Genomic DNA, 21,028 nt, shown 5'->3' with positions numbered 1-21,028 from the left:
GGCTGGGTACTCGCCCACTGGCCCTTGACCTCTCCTGGGCACTATGGGCCCTTCAAAGGCAATGGAAGAGTGAGTTTCATAGTTGGAGAGATGATGCCTTTTGGCCTAGAGCCCACAACATGGTGCCTCACTTCTCCTTGTGGTGGAAGTCCTCGCATGCAACCCTTCCTTCCCAACCCTCAGCCCTCCAAAGAGCGGCAGGTGCTGTCGCTCACCCTCGCAGAATGGAGAAGTTTGTTCAGCCTCTTGTGCCGCTGCAGCCAAAGTTTTCAGCAGAGGAAGCCAGCTGGAAAGCTGCACTTCGGAACAAGTGTATTAACTGGCTCAGAAGTCAACGTTACTAGACATCTACAAGTGAACCGAGATCTCGTAATAACTGCAACATCTTTGACATCTGACCACATCCACAAAACCAGCTAAGCCAAATCGGACACAACATTTAACAATCTGCTCCTCAAAAGACAAGCAGAGGACACTTAACTGCATATCCTGTTAACTTTTTTATTGAACTCTAAACTTCCCTTATTTCTGATACCTGTGTATGTGTGAGACATCATGTTTTTATTATTTTTTTCCTCTGGTTTAGTGGTTAGTAAATTAGCTCTTCCTTTGACTCAACCTTGTTTGATTGGCTCCTTGGTGCTCTCAGCTTAAATGCATCTTGACTTGGAAAAGACCCTCCCTTGTGAAAAAGAAACTCAAATCTTTGCTGTGACCAATGGAGGAGGTTGAACAGAGGGGAGCCAGTTCACTGTTTCTCACCTGGTCGTAGCGCCTCGATCTTCAGCCTCCCTCCTCGCCTCTTTCCATGCAGTGCTCCCTTTCCTCCTGAGCTGTTGGGCTGCCGGGTGCTGCCCCTCAGATGCTGTACCACCTCCTCGTTCACCATCCAATTCCTCCTCCTCCTCGGCCACCAATTGGCTGGCGGTCCCGCTGCTTGGCCGCTAAGAGACAGGAGTTGGAATGCCGCATGCTTCCACTACTGTCGACATGGCACTGCAGCAATAGGTGAATCCAGCTCATTGGAGGCCCAAAAGGTAAATTAACATTAGAAACTTCAGCTTGTGCACCTAGACTATCCATTTTTTAAGAAGTTGCTTAAAATAGAAACTGTTGTAAGCAGTGAGAGTTGCCAAGTCTCTGGTAAATACATAATTTGCAAATATGTGTATTGAGTTTATGTAATAATAGAAAAATATGACAATTAACCTAATTCTAAATTACTGACAAAATTGTAAAAAAAATGAAAGTTAAAGTCATCTTTAAAACATTAAACACATAGAATTAAAACAACTTTTTTTGGCTTTTGATTCTTGTAGTAAAAAAAATTGCTTCTAATAGCACATTCAGAATAATTTATTATCGAGGCTATATTCGAAAAAATAATGGAGGCTACCATAAAGCCTATTCTTCAAACCAAAAATCATCATCTGTAACCGTGGTGTAGCTATTCCACACAACAGGTTTCGAGCATGGTGATGTTTACCATGAAAATAATTATTTGGAACAGTAAATCTTTTTATCCCCACAATAAAAAAAGGACTTAACTTTTCTTGACTTAATTGTTTAGGCTTTTCATGTTGATGCGACTCAACTAGTAAAGATTGGGAGCTATAAATGTTTTAAAAAGCCTCCTGCAGCTCCCGAGCCACAGGTAAGACCCTCCAAAGCAAGCATAGAAATACTTCTTTAAACTATAACTTATTATAATTTTTCAAATGAAGTATTTTTTTTGCAAATGTTTCTACAGAAACAGTTTTATTGTTTTCGTGCTGAATAAAATAATTTTTTTCTAGAGCTGCTTCCCTTCCTCTGATCACTGCTATCTCGCACAATTCCCTATGGCCATGGTGAGGATTGGCAATACCCAGGACTTGCTCTTAAACCAGTTTTTCTTTTGAAGCTCACTTTAAATTTTTTCTGTCTGATACTGATGCAAGCTGAGGGGGTTCAGATTGACAGGCGCTTTGTCCGGTGTTTAATCTTCATACAATAGACTGGTTAGCAAGCTTTTCAGTAATGGGGCAATCATCTGATGCATTCCAATTTGATTTCTTTACATAAAAATAAAAACAAAAAGGAAAATGCCTCTTTGAGGGAATCTGATGGGGAAACGAGTTTCCGGTGGGAGGGGGGAAAGCTTGTTCGAGTTTAGGTGTGCTGTGGTGGGGGATTGATCCCGGCTTATCGGCACCTGCCCTTTGTGGAGTGAGTGAATGGGTGGCAATGGAGAGGGGATTGGACAGGAGGATGAGGGCTTGAATGGGTGGTCAACAAATACATCACACATTTGGAGGGGATTGGGACCAAAGCACAGTTTCCAATGTAAGAGAGCAAATCACAGGCTGGAATTCTGCCCATCTTTTTACCCCCCACCGGGCACCTGACTTCTAAGGTTGCTGAGCCCAAGTGCAGAGCCAGTACCACCAACCTAACTGAGGTCACCTACATCTGCAAAACCTTGTTGTGCAAAAGTGAGCAGCACGTGGGGCTGTGCACATGCCCACTCAGTCTCTGAGGCAGGTGTGGGACTGCAAGTTGCAAAAGACTTAATCAGCTTCTGATAAATATGCCATTTTACACTTCTGATTCTCCCAATAGTTGCATGAAATCAAATGGCGCTTTTTTTTTGTCTGTTTTCTCCTGCCGTGTAGAGGCATATGACAGACTGAGAGAAACCAGCGTACGCAGCTGCTGGGAAATGGATCGATACAATGAGTTAAAACTTGTGCTGAAGAAGTGGGAGACTTCATTCTTTCAGGAACATGGACGGAAGCCAACTAAGGTAGGCGCTGAGTCCAAAATCCAGCTTCAACAGTTTGAAAATCCCCTAGAAACTGACGAACCTAGCAGCTCCTATTGTCACAGGCTGCACAACTTCCAGTTGCCATCATTCTTGATGTTCAATGGCATTACCATCACTGAACCCTCCACTATCAAAATCCTGGAGGTTACCATTGACCAGAAACTGGACTGGACTAGCCATATAAATACTGTGGCTACAAGAGCAAGTCAGAGGTTGGGAATCTCACCACCTAACTTCCCAAAGCCTGTCCACAGTCTACAAGGCACAAGTCCAGGAGAGTGATGGAATACTCCCCACTTGCCTAGTTGAGTGCAGCTCACCCGACACCTTTAGGGAAGGAAATCTGCCGTCCTTACCTGGGTCTGGCCTACATGTGACTCCCGACCCACAGCAATGTGGTTGACTCTTAAAATGCCCCCTGAACAAGGGCATTTAGGGATGGGCAATAAATGCTGGCCTAGCCAGTGATGCCCATATCCCATGAATGAATAAAAAAAAATCCAGGACAAAGCAGCCCTTGATTGGCACCTTCCACAAACATTCACTCCCTCCACCACTGACGCGCAGTAGCAGCAGTGTGTGTACCATCTACAAGATGCATTTCAGAAACTGACCAAGGCTCCTTCGACAGCACCTTCCAAACCCACGACCGCTACCATCTAGAAAGGCACGGGCAGCAGACACATGGGAACATCACCACCTGGAAGTTCCCCTCCAAGTCACTCACCATCCTGACTTGGAAATATATCACCGTTCCTTCACTGTCGCTGGGTCAAAATCCTGGAACTCCCCCCACTAACAGCACGGTGGGTGTACCTACACCACATGGATTGCAGCGGTTCAAGAAATCAGCTCACCACCACCTTCTCAAGGGCAATTAGGGATGGGCAATAAACGCTGAATTAGCCAACATGAATGAATTTTTTAAAAAGCTACCATCAAAAATAAACTGGCTGATAATGAAGCCTGTAGGGACATTCAGAAAGAATTTGCATGGCCATTCCCATCCTTGCAACATCCCACAGTGCTTCACAACCAATGAAATAGTGTCTTTTTAAATTGTATTCACTGTTCTGTGGGGGAAGGGCCTGTAAACAGTGTGTGAAAAGAATAACCAGATAAAATATGGGGCTTTTCACAGTACTTATTTATTGAGCAGCTGTAGTTATGAGAATCAACACTGTTTTGAAACCTGTAAATGGCTGAACAGTTAATCAGTTTATGATAAACGTATGTTTTGCTGGTCTAGAGTATTTTCCAAGCAATTCAGAGCAACATCTTGCATTGGGGTATTATTCGATGAGACCAGTCAATAGAAACATAGATCAGGCCATTCGACCCTACAAGCCCACTCTGCCATTCAGTATGACCATGGCTGATCCTCTATCTCAACACCATATTCCTGCTTTCTCTCCATAGCCCTTGATGCCCCTAATATCTAAAAAATGATCAATTTCTTTCTTGAATATACTCAGTGATCCGGCCTCCGCAGCCTTCTGTGGTAGAGAATTCCACAGGTTGACCACCCTCTGAGTGAAGAGATTTTTCCTCATCTCAGCCCTAAGTGGTCTGCTCCCTATCCTGAGACTGTGGCTCTCAGGTCTTTGGGTATGAGACAAATTACAGACTTTCCAGTATCAGAGTCACTTAGGAAAGTGATATGTTTCAAGGGTTGACTAAATACAGAGGAAGTAACTTCATGGGGGAAGAGTTGCTAATTTAAATTACCCTAATTCAATTTTCTTTAGGTGACAAATAACATTGGATGATATTTTGGCCCCTCTAGCCCTTCTTTTCCACCAATCAGATTCCTGACTGCCATTCCAAATCTGATTATCCTTACCCTGTTTATTAACTGGAACTCATGCCGTCATCATTTAAAGCTTGCCATAGTTTCTGATCCAACCCCAACTGCTTTTCCAGGTTTCCATAAATGTTGAAATGAAAATTTGCTGTCTGACCTTCTTTTGAAATCCTTGGCACAGGACATTTTCCCCTGGTCCTTCAATTCTAAGCGTAAGCAATTTCCTGATCCACTTTATCTATGCCACTAAAGTTTAAAGGTTTTTCTCAAATACTTCTCCACAATAGCCTCCCCCCTTGAGGAGTGTGGTGTTCCAAGATGGATGATCTTTCTGCATAATCGGCCTTCTTGAGCTTAGGAGTCAGTCCTGAAACTTCTTGAATAACTCTCCATCATCCTGTGATATAGAGACCAAAACTGAGTGCACAACTTCACGTTCGGTCTTGCCAAAACCAGATACAGATTGCAAATTACTTTTGATTCTAAGTTACATCCTTACCTGCGCATCTTATTTGTCCTTTTAGTCTGCACATGTGCACTGACTGAACTGACAGTTTTAGTGACATGTTCATCAGAATCCCCGTATTGTTTGTGTTGTGTTACCTCGAGCACATTACTCGAAAATGACTTCCACGTTTTTGTGTAAACATTTTACACTTATCTACATCACTGGGCACTGTACCCAACTTGGTGTCTTCTGGAAATTTATAGACCATTCACAACATTTCAAACTTTGTGTATGATTGTTGGTACTTGTTGGTGCAGAGGAAAAACGATGTGTGAGGCTGCAGGGCGATGGATGTAGCTAATGCGGTGTACTGTGGCCATGGGTCATCAAATACCATTCTAAATTATAATCTTTTAATTTTGTGGAGGGGTGTGTGATATGAGCCTGCTTCAGTGTCTGTACAAAAATTTACTGTGCCTTAATTTCCTCCCCATTCAGGTGGATGTGGCCTGTGCTTCAGAGGAGACACAAAGTAAGCAATGAATGAAGGGAATATGTGCTGTTTCCTTGATACAGGTTTTTGTTGGGAATGGATGGAGGGGGGAGAATGAATTGAATCCCTTTTTACTCTGGAGACACGGGAGGGTGCACATGGCACATATCTGGTGAAAATGATGTCTGCATTATTTCTCCTTGCCGATTTTTCTGATTTCCCCTGGTTCTCATGTCATTCCGACCTCTTGCTTTCAGTAACAAAAAACAAGAGTTCTCATTAATGTATCATATACATAGCTTGAAGGTGGTGCTCAATAGAAGTATAAGGCCTGACCTTGTAATTATTGGGCCACAAAGAGAAAGGAAGAGAGTTGAGTAGATTGAAGAGATGTTAAGGGAGGGAGGTTGTAAGGAAAAGAGAGAAATCCAGAGAGAAATCTAAAGTGTCTTAAAGAGCCACTAACGATGGTGGAGCGCAGGGCCGGGGGGAAAGAAAAGTAGACCCAGTGTTCAAGGACTGGGGGGAGGGGGGTTGATGTTCATGTGGGGCTAGATTACATCAGTGGGCTAGAGAAGGGCGAGGTTATGGGAGTTGAAGAGCAGAACAATGATCTTAAGTTTGACTCTTCGACATGGGAAGCTGATGAAGCTTGGAGTGAAAGGAATGTGGGCTTTTAGTGTGGCTGAAGACCATTTGGATGAGTTGGAGTTTGAATGGTAGAAGCAGCAAAGTCATCAAGCAGAGTGTTGGAGAAGTTGAACTGAGGTTATAACTCTGTGTGGTAGTTTCAGTAGTGGAAGGGGAGAGAGATGCAGGCGAAAGGGGCCAATGGAGCAAATCTGAAAGTAGCTTGCTGTCTCTCCCGGAATTCTGGACTAAACCGAGGTTGCAGCTGGAGAAGTAGTGATTGAGGCTAGGAGTGTTTGAGGGAAATTCAGGTCTGATGCATTAAGCTGAAGAATATTTTGACTCTGATCATGCATGATCTTCCTCTGCTATGACCTTATCCAACCAGGAAAGTGAGTGAGTAGGTCCTAGACTTAGGTCAATGCTAAAAATGGTCAGTAGGAAATTCAAGAGAGCAGCTTGGCAAATAAATCTCATAATATTTCTATTCTTTCTCCCAGTGCCGCTTCTGTCTGCTTGGCTTGCAACCATGGTGATTTCAGTTTTCAACATGCAGGAGAATTATGAGCACCAATTTACATCTCTCCACATTGTTGTCAAGTATTTCCAGCCCCTGTCCTTTACAGAAAGTGCTGACTCTTTATGTAGGGTTAGTTGCAATGATGCTGAGTACTGGCCAACCCTCGAGGACCATTATTCAGCTGTGAGATGAGGCAGTGAATGTTGCTGGGCAGCTCAACTATGGAGTTCATCACAGCTGACCTTGATCATGTTTTTATTTAACATCTATAAATGTACACTTCCAGCCAAGGCCATTGAATAATAATGGATATCGGGAGTAAGAACACTCTTTATACTTCTCTTGTTCTTTATCCAGGGAATTTGAAGTCAGCTCTTGCATGTTGTCGCCAACATTAAAATCACTTGCCTTTATAAAGGTTAAAGAATTGACCTCAGGATTTCCTGGTTTGCTTAGCTCATATATGCCACATGTTCATTCACCAACTTAACTGTCTTTCTACAAATCCTAACACAATACTTTGGGTTCCTTTGGTCTGAATTTTCTGACATGACTTGAGTTTGGCTTATAATTTTAATAATTGTAGTGTGCATATACGTAGGATCTAAACATCCATTCTCTCTTTCCTGACTGGATAATGGGTCAACGACTGGAACTGTTGGCGCTGTAATATGTTTGAAAGAAAAGAAACCCTGCTCTATCCCGTGTAAAAGGTGGCTGTCTGATTGGATTGAACCTCTGAAGAAGGGTCATACGGACTCGAAATGTTAGCTTTGTTCTTCTCTCTCCACAGATGCTGTCAGACCTGCTGAGTTTTTCCCAGCGTTTTCTGTTTTGTTATTTATATTGTAATATGTTGTAAACTAATTTCATAGTCATTGTATTGTAGATTAAACCACTTATACCCAAGTCTGTCCTGATAATTCATACTTGCTGAATTCTCAGTATTGTACAGAGAGTACAGAGCTATCAAGCAAAATAATGCAGAGAACAATCAAAGTGTACATTTAGATTCTGGGAGGAAACCCTTGCTGAAAACTAGCCAAGATGAGGAGAAGGTGAGTCGACATTTCTAAATTATGTCTATTTTCCCTGTCTCTTTCCAGAATTTTTCTCCTGTTCAGAATTTTCCTGATAGAATTGGTTGCGGCGATGATCAAGATCTCTTTGTCTCCCAGAGACCAGATAGTGAGACAGAATATTGTGACTAAGTAGCAAGATGGGTTGTGACATCTGACCAAGACAAGCTGAAGTGAATTCATTGATCTTGCCTAATAATTGTAGTTTTCTACGAGTTCTGGTGTCCTGATTTTTGGCTTTTATGCCCTTTTTTCATAAGGAGGGTTTAAACAATTTGTTTGCCTTTTCCAACTACATGTTGGGCCACAGATGCCCCAAATCACTTTAAAAGTTGATGGCAAACTACAACTAGTGGAGTGTCACAGGGATCAGTACTGGGGCCTCAATTACTTACGATCTATAGTAATGACTGAGATGAAGGGACTGACTATTGTAGCCAAATTTGCTGCTAATATGAAGATAGGTAGGAAAGCAACTTGTGAGGAGGATAGCCCTGCAAAGGGATGGGTTAAGTGAATGGACAAAGTTTTGTAGATGGAAAATACTGTGAGATTGTCCACTTTGGCAGGAAGAAAAGAAAAGCAGGATTTTATTTAAATGGAGAGAGACTGCAGAATGCTGCAGTACAGAGGGATCTGGGTGGCCTTATACATGAATTGCAATAAGTCAGCATGCAGGTACAGCAAGTAATTCGAAGACAGACTGAATGTTGGCCTTCGTCACTTGGGGAAATGAGTATAATAGTGGGGAATTCTTGCTACAACTGTATAGGGCAGTGGTGAGACCGCACCTAGGGTACTGTATTCAATTTTGGTCACGTTACTTAAGGGACCATAACTTGCATTGGGGGAATTTAGAACTAGAGGGCACAGTTTGAAGATTAGGGGTCTCCCATTCAAGATGGAGATGAAGAGGAATTTCTAGTAAGTGTCATGAGACATTGGAATTCCCCTCCAAAGAGAGCAGTGGAGGCTGTGTCCTTGAATACATTCAAGGCTGAGTTAGATTTTTGATTGACAAGGGAGTCGAGGATTATAGGGGACAGACAAGAAAGTGCACTGAAGGCCACAATCAGATCATCCATGATCTTACTGAATGGTGGAACAGGCTCAATGGGCTGAATGGCCTAGCCCTATTTATAATATTATGAAAGCAGTTCAGAGAAGGTTCACTAGGCTAATTTTTGGGATGAGATGTTTGTCTTATGAAGAATAGTTGGACCTATACTCATTGCAGTTTAGAAGAATAATAGGGGATCTTATTGAAACATAAGATTCTGAGGCGGTTTGACAGGGTAGAGCTGGGAGGACTTTTCCTCTCCTGGGGGAATCTAGGACTAGGGGGGGGCACAGTTTAAAAATAAGGGTTCTGCCATATAAGGTGGAGATGAGGAGGAATTTCTCTTGAGGGTTGTTAATCTGTGGAAATCTCTTCCCCAGAAATCAGCAGAGGCTGGATCATTGAATATATTCAAGGCTGAGTTAGATTTTTTGATGACAAGGAAGTGGAGGGTTAATGGGAGATCAGGCAGGAATGTGGATGTGGAGTCCATGATCAGATCAGCCATGATCTTATTGAATGGTGGAGCAGGCTCAAGGGGCCGAATGGCCTACTCCTACCCCTGCTCCTGTTTCTCAGTTTCTCTCTACCTAGCCCATCAACTCCTATAGCTATGTGTCTACATAAGAACAATGTGAAAAAGCCATAAGGACATAGTTGCTCTAGTCGGGAGATCGAGAACCATGGGGAAAAGTTTTAAAATCAGAGCCAGGCCATTCAAGAGTACTGGCAGGAAGCATTTTACACACAGGGTAATGAAATTCTAACTAGTAAGAGCCAAATAGGCATTGAATAAATCACCATGAGATCTCGTCCATCAGTTACATGGCAACTTTTTCACTTGACTGCCTGATGTGTGAATCAAATCTTAATGAAGGTTCACAGTTTATAAAATCTTGGTTAAGATATGACTTATAACCTTAAAACTGGGTATTACAGTGATAACAGACTGAAAATGTTCTGTGACTGGTTGGCCGATTTGCCTGTTGATGAATATTTTTCCAACTAGCTGTTGGTCATCTTGTGAGACAGGCTTTTAGCTGAGTTGGGGACCGAGTTTAGAAACAAATATGATCACCGATTTCTGTTTCCAGACTCCTGAAAGTGATATTTGGGGATCGCATCTTAATCGTCAGAAGAGAAATGTTGAGGAGCTCACATTGAAGGAGCACAGTGGCCTCAGAGCATCTGCCCTGTACTATGGAATGAAATTAAAGGAGAAACTGGGAACATCAGGAAAGGCAAGTGTTGCTTCCTTTTCTTCGTCTTACCGTCCATCCCCACCCAAATTGAAGGCGTTGAGTTATTGTTTGGGTGTGATTCCGAGGCCCCAGTCTCCTGGCCTTACCTTACCTCACCGGTCATTTATCTAAGCCTCAATAGTAAATGTTAGGAGTCCAAACCCAGCTTTGTTTTAATGTCTACACTTGCACTGGGTCAAAATCCCGGAGCTCCCTCCCTAACAGCACTGTGGGTGTACCTACACCACATGGACTGCAGCGGTTCAAGAAGGCAGCTCACCATCGCCTTCTCGATTAGGGATGGGCAATAAATGCTGACCTAGCCAGCGAAGCCCACATCTCATGAATTAATTAAAAAAAAACTTCTATTGTGGGTTACTGGGTAGCTACTGGGGGCAACTCATGGCACACAGCCTGCCCGATTAAAGAGGGTACCTACTTCAGTCACAGTTGTTCTGTGACTGTCTCTGTAGAACACATTGGTGATGGCTGCTGTTTACGTGGTAGCATGGCTGATACCAGAGCCCCTGAGTAAAGAATTAAAGAGAAAGTTAAATCTACCTTTACGAGGAGGGTGGTTGGAATGTGGAATTTTCTGTCACAAACCGATGCTGAAGCAGAGTCCAAAAATTCTTTTAAAGGGGAATTAAATAGCTGTTCAAGAAAGAGGAACATTGGGGGTTAGGGAGGGAAGAAGAATGGCATTAGAATTCAGTGATTTATGCGGAAGAGAAACACAATAGATTTAATGGGCCATTCAGCCTGTTGCTGTCTTGTAACTTCTATGAATAGTGGAAGTGTAACAACTGTTATGACATGGTAATTGCCGGGCTGACCAAATCCCAGAGGGAAACTTGGCCAAGCTATGGCAAGAAGTTACAATTCGTATTTTTATTACGAGAATATATGTGTACTGAAGTTAGAAGTAAAGATTTCACTATCACCTTTGGAGACTTTAAATATTAAATTAAAATATTTATTCACAAAAATGAAAACTTAAACACACAAGACTACAGTTACGCAGTTAAATTTAATCTTACAATATTTTCCAAAAGATTTCTTCTTAGGCAATCATATAACCCCCTTTTTCCAGGCAACCCAATAGATTTTTAATCTATAAATCATCCAGTAATATTACCCCAAGGCACCCACTATTGCTATGAGAGGTATTTCACAAGGTCCCCTCTCCCCTTTGCTCAACTATGGAAATCCAAGGCTTATAACAAAACCTTGCTTTTTGGACCAACCAGACACCTCTCTGAGGTGGCTAGAAGCTGCTTCCTTCACAGGACTGTGCTTGCGCAGCTCCCTCTTCAAAATTTCATGTGGCTACACCCACATACAGCTTTCATTCTTTCCTTAAATACACTTTTCCCCTTTAATCTTTAAACCCATTGTTCTTAACTGTCTTTTGAAAGTTACCTTTCCCAGAATCTAAAGCTATCTTCTTGTCTTTATGGCCACCACTTTCAGGAAAAATAAACTTTGCTTTACTTATTTATGACCTTTGCCAAAACTTTGCTTTTTCTCTCTTTTTGAAATTCAGTAGCTAAAAATTCACTCCTCATTTATCTCCCAATGCAAATCCCTATTTGTGCTCTATCTACTGGCATCCCACCTTAGCTCACTCATTTCCAGTTCAAAAATGCTTGCTTTCCACCTAACCCTTTGATGATTTAAACCTTGTAGCCTGGCTGTCTTCAGTCTAATTAAATTGGTCATTCACATACGGTGTACACACAGCCCCTACAAGCCTGCTTCACAGTATCCCACAGTGATATTGTAAAAAATGATATTCTCTTTACACAATGCTGGGTATAGGAGCTGCAACATCAGTGAGTTTTATTTTTAAAAGATACTTTATAGTCTTAGCTTGGTTTGTAAATGTTTTGAACGTCTAAAAGACTAGAGCAAAAACAGTGTGCATTTTTTTTTTGAAAGGAAAAGCCAATTTCTCTCCGTAAATCATTGACTCCAAGAAGACCACGTGTGTCCAAAGAGAGCAAGGACAGGGAAGTCAACCAAGTTACTGGAACAAACCCTGTCATCCAGAAACTTTCCGAAGATTTGCATCCTGCAACCAAAGATTCTCACGATGGGGCTGACCAACTGGAATTTCTGCACCCAACCATAAAGGGTATTTCTCCATCAAAAGTGCTCCGAGCCCAGGCATGGACTCCCCGATCTGTAAATAAATTACAACAATTGCAGCAGAGTGTGGCAAGAAGACTATCCTCGATTGATCATGGCTGGTTGGACAGGTGCCAGGAGAGAATACAACCAAATGCTGAGTTGCACGTTTCAGGCAGAAGTTCACCCCTAGCCACTGGGACAAATGGTGGGACATATGATCTTGATTCTGATCATAGGAAAGTTTCACCTGAGGGGAAGCCTCCGTCTTCCAATGACTCTACATTACAAGCCAATGACAAACCTCTCAGCTTAAATGACACTACACAGGTGACCAGTGAGAAGCCTCTGCACCAAAGTGACTTCTTTCCAACAGTCAATAAAAGGTCTTGTCAAGTGAGTGGGACTTCTCCCTCAGCTGATGATACACTGTCAGTGTTTGGTGATGTCTCTTTAAAATCTGAATCTGATCCATTAGTTTCCACTAATAATGTAACCAATCCTGAAAAGCCTGCAGAATTGGAGAACGATTATTTCCAGGATGTTCATACTTGCAAAAAGAAACCTAGTACGACGAAAATACAAAATGTAACAAAAAGTAGACTGGAGTGCCAATTGAACACCAATTCATTGAACACAGAAGAGAGAAGTTCCTATGTCCAAGATTCTTCCCAGGAGATGTGTGAGAAAGCAGAGTTTAATGGGATAAAGGCTGATTGTGAACACACTTTTGAAGTGCGGAATCTTGGGAAAGGTTCACGAAATGTAAAGGCAAGCAGCAAAAAGAGACAGAGAGAATTGACAGCGGACACGAAGAGTGCTGAAGCTTGTGAAGACCTCGAAGGCAATGCTAAAAAACGTAGCAAGGCAACAAAACCTTCAGGCACAACCTCGGCTCAGAGAGGGAAGAAGAAGCAGCGGACTCCCAAAACTGATTCCCAGTCTGTGGCAGATGAGAAGAGTCGGGCTGTGAATGAAGACAAGGGGAAACCAAAACCTGAGGTGCCGAGGGAGAATCTCTATGGAGATGTGGAGGAAGAGAGCCTCATTTCAGAGACTCAAAAGAGAAGTGCAGTGAGGTACGCACAGACACCTACCCAGCTGTCAGATGCCAGATATGTGGAGAAGATATACTCAACTTTGCTTTCTATTTTTTCTTAAACCTTTATTAGAAACATAGAAAATAGGAGCAGGAGTAGGTAATTCAGCCTCCAACCCTGATCCTCTATCTCAATGCCATACTCCTCTCTCCCCATACCCCCTGATGCCTAGAGAGTCTAGAAATCTATCTATTTCCTCCTTAACTATATATTCAGTGACTTGGCCTCCTCAGCCTTCTGGTTGTGGGGGAGGTGGGGTCTTAGAACAAGGAGTCACAGTCTCAGGATACGGGGTAGGCCATTTAGGTCTGAGATGAGAACTACTTCAGAGGGTGGTGAACTTGTGGAATTCTCTGCCACAGAAGGCTGTTGAGGCCAAGTCACTGAATATATTTAAGGAGGAAATAGATTTCTGGACTCTAAAGGCATTAAGAGGTTTGGGGAGAGAGCGGGAATGTGGTATAAAGATAGAGGATCAACCGTGATCATATTGAATGGCAAAGCAGGCTTAAAGGGCCGAAAGGCCTACTCCTATTTTCTATGTGGAGAATTCCATAGGTTCACCATCCTCTGAGTGAAGAGGTTTCTCCTCATCTCAGTCCTAAATGGCCCACCCCGTATCCTGAGACTGTGACCCCTTGTTCTAGACCTCCAGCCAGAGGAAACATCATCATCCCTGCATCCAGTCTGTTCTTCCCTGTCAGAACTTTCTATGTTTCAATGAGATCCCCTCTCATTCTCCTAAGCTCCAGTGAATACAGGCCTGGTCGGTCCAATCTCTCCTCATACAACAATCCCGCCATCCCAGGAATCAGTCTGGTGAGCTTTCGCTGCACGCCCTCTATGGCAAGTATACCCTTTCTTAAGTAAGGAGTCCAAAACTGGACACAATGCTCCAGGTGTGGTCTCACCAAGGCCCTGTACAGCTGCAGTAAGACATCCTTGCTCCTGTACTCAAGTCCCCTCACAGTGAAGGCCAGCATACCATTTGCTGCTGCACCTGCAGGCTTGCTTTGTAACTGGTGTACATCAATATTTCTCAATCTATCACCATTTAAATCATACTCTGCCATTTTGTTTTTCCTACCAAAGTGGATAACTTCACACTTAGCCACATTATACTGCATCTGCCATGTATTTGCCCACTCACTCAACCTGTCTAAATCGCCCTCAAGCCTCTTAACATCGTCTCACCACTCTCAATCCCAGCAAGTTCCGTGTTGTCAGCAAACTTGGAAATATTACATTTGGTTCCCTAATCCAAATTGTTGATATATATTGTGAATAGCAGGGGACCAAGCATTGACTCCTGCAGTACCCCACTAGTCACCACCTGCCACTCTGAAAATGACCCATTTATGCCTCCTCTGTTTCCTGTCTCCTAACCAATTCTCAATCCATGCCAGTATATTACCCCCAATGCCATGTGCTTTAATTTTACACACTAACCTCTTATGTGAGACTTTATGAAAAGCTTTCTGAAAATCCAAATATACTACATCCACTGGTTCTCCCTTATCTATTCTGCTAGTTACGTCCTGAAAATACTCCAGTAGGTTTGTCAAACAATGATTTTCCATTCATAAATCTGCTGACTTTGTCTAGTCCTGCTGATATTTTCTAAGTGCCCTGTTATCACATCCTTTATAATAGACTCTAGCATTTTCCCTACTACTGATGTTAGGCTAACCGGTCTGTAATTCCGTTTTCCCCCTCCATCCTTTTTTTTTAAAATAGTGGGGTTACATTTACCAGAACAAAATCCTACACTGGTTGTCATTTTGTGATCTCTATTACTAGGCCAAACACTGAGGTGGAGTCACTTGTCCTGCTCCAGTGGAGGGAAATGACACTCCATCGGAGGATGGAGAATGATCTTTGAATTTGACCTTCCAGGCTGCCTCTTCAATGCTGTTTTTTTTCCACATTGCTCACATGGGCTTTGTGAATCATGTTTCTTTAATCCTAACCTGTGCAACACATCAGCCGCTAGAGATCATCATTGATAAGTGGATATGATTACAACTCTTGATGCGAACATTAACTTTGTGAATGCTGAATTCATTATAACACTCACCCTAACTTACTGCTTCAATCACTCCCAGTTACTTGGATAGTTCTGAGTAATATGTGAACAATATCAGGTAGGCTTTTTGTCAGGTTTGTAACGGAAGTTAGTTATCTGCACAGACACTGCTCATGATCCTAAGACATTAATCAATAACTGATGTCATTAGTACAAGCCTACTAAGGGAAAAAAGGTTTTGGTTGATGACTAGTGTTTTGGTGTAGTCAGATTGCACCCTGGCTGTTTTGATCAGTCTTCCCTGACATTTTGTCTTTGCTTATCTGTTTTAAGAGTTGCACCATCTAAAAAGGATGGAAACTTTGTGAGGATCAACCTGAAGAAGAAATTGCATGTGAAAGGTGGGGTGTTAAGAGGAGCATATCTTCGCAAACAGGTACTGGGTTTGAGTGGACTTTGGCTGCGGAACCTGTTTGTCGTGACATTTCTTTTGGTGAATGTCGAAGTGGCAACTTTTCCCTTTTGAGGTGATAAGTCTTTACTGCTATGGAAATTCGGAAACAGTGCAAATTATGTTCTAAATTTTTGTTCTGCCTCGCTAGTTTCTAACTAATATTTGGAATGCTGCAGGTTTGCAGTACTTGAAAGATGTTTGTAAAATGGGCAAAGCCATAATTGTTGACATCCTCCAACAGCGATGTGATCTATCTGGGGGAAAAAGACACTACTTTTGAGTTATGTGAATGTTGCCCGAGATTTAGCCAATCACATCACTGCAATGTTTCACTTGGTGACATAATTAACAGGAAACATCCGCCTGTTTGTCAGTGTCGAGCATGTTGTGTTCTCCTGTCATTCGCTAATGTACATCTTTCTGATTGTGTGCATTTCCAAAGGCCTGGAAGCAGAAATTACAAATGAAAGGGGAACGCTTTGGTGGTGGCGGTGGTGGTGGCCGATTCAATCGGAATGGAGACACGTGTTTCCGCTGTGGAGCAACAGGTCACTGGGCCAAGAACTGCAGGGGTCAAGGTGAGTGGACAGGTAGCCATAAAATTCTTCTGGAGGTTGGACATAACTCTTTTTTAAAAATACACAGGTGATATTTACAGTGATGAGGAGAGGCCACATCTGGCAGCCTCACGAGCGGGTGGGAACACAAGCGAGTGGCAGACATTCGCAGTCAGGGACCTGTGGGCAAGTTTTGCCTGTTGGGCAAGTTGATACTGTCGCTCCCACTCCGACTCAGGCGTCTGGCAGGTTGTCGGTCCTGATGACATCATTGGACCCAATCTGCACATTTAAGATGGGATCTATGTCCTTCCTGCCAGTGTCCCTCTAGCTTGCTCAAAAGAGCAGCCTCTTATGGGGTGATCACTTCACCCACTTCCATAATTTCTGCGAGGTGGGAACTGTTAAAATTGGAACCAAAGTTACTGGATCAAGGTTGCCTGTGAATCAACGTTACTGGTTGTCGCTGCATTCTGATGCTGGTTATATTTCATGCATCGGTTGTGGCCATTAGGCCAATTGCGGTGACTGATGTAGTGCAGGTTAGATGGATGCCTCCCCACGGTGACAGGGTAGATGCTGAGAGCAACTAGACACAGCTTAAAAATAAGAAGTGCCCATTTAAGACGGGGATGAGGAGAAGTTTTTTGAGGGTGGTGAGTCTGTGAAACTCTTGTTTCCTAGAGAGTGGTAGAGGCAGAGTCGTTGAATATTTTTAAGGCTGAGTTAGATTGGCTCCCTTGTCAATCAACAATCTAAGGGTATAGGGGGTGAGAAGGGAAGTGGGGTTGAGGCTACAATCAGATCAGCCATGATCTTGTTGAATGATGGAGCAGGCTCCAGGCGCTGAATGCCCTACCCCTGCCCTGAATTATGTGTTTATATGACATCCTAATGGCCTCCTAATGTGAACTTATTAGCAATCTGCACACCGTTTTATCTGTGCCTGTTGGAGATGGGTTGAGAGTGGCCAGGCTTGTGTCTGATGGAACCAGTGAAGCAAATGGAAAACTTAAGCTGTAATTGAGTTAGAGATATGTAATCTCAGGTCTTCAGCAGCTACTTGTTTATACGTAGAGTACATATGATATGACCTGTAAAGCAGATTTGTTTTGTTTTGATTAGGGGTAGGGTGGTGAGAGTAAGGACACTGTTTAGCAACTAGACAAGGAAGCAGTTTGTGCCTGTATGTTTTTTTTCCCTTTTGAATAATGGGTTGGTGAGTGTTTCTCATTCTCTTGCAGCTTGTCAGTAAGGGAAAGGTGGTAGAACATGTTGCAAACACATGTCCTAGTGGCAGTATATGTTTCATACATGCAGTTCCAATTCTGTGGTTTACTGTCTGAGGTGGAATATAGACACAAACAGCCACTGGAACCCGACTTGAAACATTCAAATATTAAGTTACAGAAAGCTGAAGATCTAGGAAGAAGTCACTACACTTGGTCCATAAACTGTGGGATGGATTGTTCCTCTGAGCATGTGTCAGTCCCCTTTGGTTTACCCCACTCAGGGGTGATGGTGGTGTAGTAGTAATGTCACTGGACTAGTAATCCAGAGGCCCAGGATAATGCTCTGGGGACATGGGTTCAAATCCCAGCATGGCAGCTGGTGGAATTTAAATTTGAATAATAAATGTGGAATTGAAAGCAAGTCTCAGTAATGGTGACCATTACAACTATCATCGATTGTTGTAAAAACCCACTAGTGTCCTTTAGGGAAGGAAATCTGCCATCCTTACCTGGCCTGTCCTACATGTGACTCCAGATCCACAGCAATGTGGTTGACTCTTAACTGCCCTCTGAAATGGTCGAACTCAGTTCAAGGGCACTTAGGGATGAGCAACAAATGCTGGCCTTGTCAGTGATGCCCACATCCCACGGAGAAATGAAGATTCAGGTGATGATAACATCTATTATCTTCAGAGGAACTCTCCTTGGAATAATGTCCATCCAAATTTGGGACAGACACTTGACGATAATGGCCAGTATCTCCAAAGCCTCCTGACTACTGTCCAAAAGTAGTAGTTAACAGGCCTTCAGTCTCAATGTTTGGAGGTTGCTGGAAGCGGTGTTTACAGATCCTCCAATCTGAGGGGACTGGTCATAACTTGTAAAATCATATAATGGAATCATAGAGTGGCTGCAGTGTTCAGCCTGCAGTGTCCGTGTCTGTTTTCCACCAGTGTGATTCACCTAGTCCCATCGCCCCTTCCCTGCCTTTTCCCGATAGCTTTTCTATTCTTCTTTCTTCAGATAATTATCCAATTCCCTTTTGAAAGCCTCAAGTGAATCTGTTGCACCACATTCAGTGCATTCCAGATCCTAATCATTCACTGTGTAAAAGTTCCTTCTCATGCTATGATTGATTCTTTTGCCAATCACCTTCAATCAATTTCCTCTGGGTTCTTGACCCTTCCACTAATGGGAACGGTTTCTCCCTATCTACTCTGTCTAGATCCCTCATAATTTTGAACAGCTCTGTCAAATTATCTCTTAATCTTCTCTTCTCCAAGGAGTACAGCTCAATCTGTCCTTGTAACTGAAGTGCCTTATTCCTGGAACAGTCCTCTAAATCTTTTCTGCACCTTCTGAGATGCAAAAATTATGGAGTAGTTAAAATGAGGGACCCCTATTATCCAAGCATAGACTAGGGCAGTAATAGATAGTATAAAGGGCAGAGAGGGCAAGAGTTCCTAGAGTGTGTTCAGGAGAATTTTCTACAGCAGTATGTGTTCAGTCCAGTGAGAAAGGAGGCACTGCTAGACCTGGTGCCTGGGAATGAGGTGTAGATCAAGTGTCAGTGGGAGAACATTTAGGAGTCAGTGATCATTGTATCGTAAGGTTTAAGATGACTACGGAAAAGGAGAATGAACAACCCAGAGGAAGAATAGATAACTGGGGGGAACCCAACTTCAAAGCGGTAAGAATGGATCTGAGCCGAATAAATTGGAGCCAAAGGTTGGCTGGAGAAACGGTAGCTGAACAACGGGCTTCCTTCAATGAAGAGATGGTTCAAGCACAGTCAAGATACATTCCCTCAAAAGGGAAAGGTCAGGCAAACAAATCCAGAGCTCCCTGGATGACAATGGAGGTGGGCATTAAGATAAAGTAGAAGAAGCGTGCTTATGACAGGTGTCAAGTAGAAAATACAGCTGAAAACCAGGCTGAATACAGAAGGTTCAGAGGAGGGGTGAAGAAGCAAATAAGAGAAGCAAAGGCGAAGTATGAAAGAGATTGGCAGTCAACATAAAGAGAATTCCAATGTCTTCTATAGACATATAAATAGGGTGGTAAAAGGAGGAATGGGGTCAATTAGGGACCGAAAAGGAGATTTACACATGGAAGCAGGGGAACATAGCTGAGATATGAAATGAATACTTTACATCTGTCTTTACTAAAGGAAGAAGCTGTTGCCCAGCCCGTGGTGAAAGAGGAGAAATTCAGTCAATAGAAGGGTTTAAAATTGATAAGGAGTTGTCCTTGGATAGGCTGTCTGTACTTAAAGTTGACAAGGCACCAGGACCAGATGAGATGCATCCAAGGATACTGAGGGAAGTGAGAGTGGAAATTGCAGGGGCATTGGCCATAACTCTTCGGTCCGTCTTAGACTCTGAGGTGGTCCCAGAGAACTGGAGAATTGCAAACATTATACTTTCGTTCAAAAAAAGGGTGTAAGGATAAGCCCAGCAACTACAGGCCAGTCAGTTCAACTTCACTGATGGAAAAACTTTTAGTAACTATAATTCGGGAAAGAATTAATAGTCAAATAGACAGATGCGGGTTAATTATGGAGAGCCAGCATGGGTTTCTTAAGGGAAAATAGTGTTCAACTAACTTGCTGGAGTTTTTTGAAGAGGTAACAGAAAGGGTTGATGAGGACAATGCTATTAATGTGATGTACATGGATTTTCAAAAGGCATTTGACAGAGTGCCCAACAGACTTGAGAAAAGTTATAACTCATGAAATAATAGGGACGGTAAGAACATGGGTAGAAAATTGGCCGAGTGACAGGAAACACAGAGTAAAGGTTAATGAATGTTTCTCAGGCTGGAGGAAGGTTTGTGATGGAGTTCCCCAGGGATTGGAATTGGTTTTCTCGATGTATATTAATGACATAGACCTTGTTGAAATTGTGGCCTGTACACCATTTGCAGATGGTATAAAAGTTGGAAGCATTGTAAACTGTGAGGAGGACAGTGTAGAATTTCAAAAAGACAGAGAAGTTGGTGGAATGGGTGGATCGGTGGCAGATAAAGTTCAATTTGGAGAAATGTGAGGTGATATGTTTTGGCAGGAAGAACATGGAGAGACAATATTAAATAAAGGGTACAACTCTGAAGAGGGGTTCAGGAGCAGAGGGTCCTGGGTGTGTATGTGCATAAGTTATTTGAAGGTGGCAGAACAGGATTGAAAAAGCAGTTAATAAAGCATATAGTATCCTAGCCTTTATTAATAGGGGCATGGAGTACAAGAGCAAGGAGGAATGTTGAACTTGTATAAGACAGTAGTCAGACATCAGCTGGAGTATTGCGTACAGTTCCTGGTGCCACATTTTAGGAAGGATGGAAGGCATTGGAGAGAGTGCAGCGGAGGTTTATAAGAATGGTTCCAGGGATAAGGAACTTCAGTTATAGAAACATAGAAACTAGGAGCAGGAGTAGGTCATCCAGCCCTTTG

The 21,028-nt window shown here is 42.8% G+C and overlaps 1 protein-coding gene across 6 annotated transcripts in view; it reads left to right on the top strand.

Annotated features, from left to right (window-relative positions):
* recql4 (RecQ helicase-like 4) overlaps positions 1 to 21,028 on the top strand; it is a 97,267-nt gene that overhangs the window by 5,954 nt on the left and 70,285 nt on the right. For 4 of the 6 annotated variants that reach the window (XM_041184460.1, XM_041184457.1, XM_041184461.1 and 1 more), the window contains exons 2-9: positions 1,571 to 1,654; positions 2,655 to 2,785; positions 5,557 to 5,590; positions 7,647 to 7,759; positions 9,935 to 10,081; positions 12,023 to 13,290; positions 15,671 to 15,773; positions 16,234 to 16,369. In XM_041184460.1, coding sequence (XP_041040394.1) covers positions 2,702 to 2,785; positions 5,557 to 5,590; positions 7,647 to 7,759; positions 9,935 to 10,081; positions 12,023 to 13,290; positions 15,671 to 15,773; positions 16,234 to 16,369 — 1,885 coding nt within the window. In that variant the 5' untranslated portion in view covers positions 1,571 to 1,654; positions 2,655 to 2,701. The remainder of the gene's footprint in view (positions 1 to 1,570; positions 1,655 to 2,654; positions 2,786 to 5,556; positions 5,591 to 7,646; positions 7,760 to 9,934; positions 10,082 to 12,022; positions 13,291 to 15,670; positions 15,774 to 16,233; positions 16,370 to 21,028) is intronic. The other 2 variants (XM_041184456.1, XM_041184459.1) reach the window with 2 other exon arrangements.

This window comes from Carcharodon carcharias, chromosome 3 (assembly GCF_017639515.1).
Source record: "Carcharodon carcharias isolate sCarCar2 chromosome 3, sCarCar2.pri, whole genome shotgun sequence".
Lineage (NCBI taxonomy): Eukaryota > Metazoa > Chordata > Chondrichthyes > Lamniformes > Lamnidae > Carcharodon > Carcharodon carcharias.
This window is presented reverse-complemented; position numbering and strand designations above follow the sequence as displayed.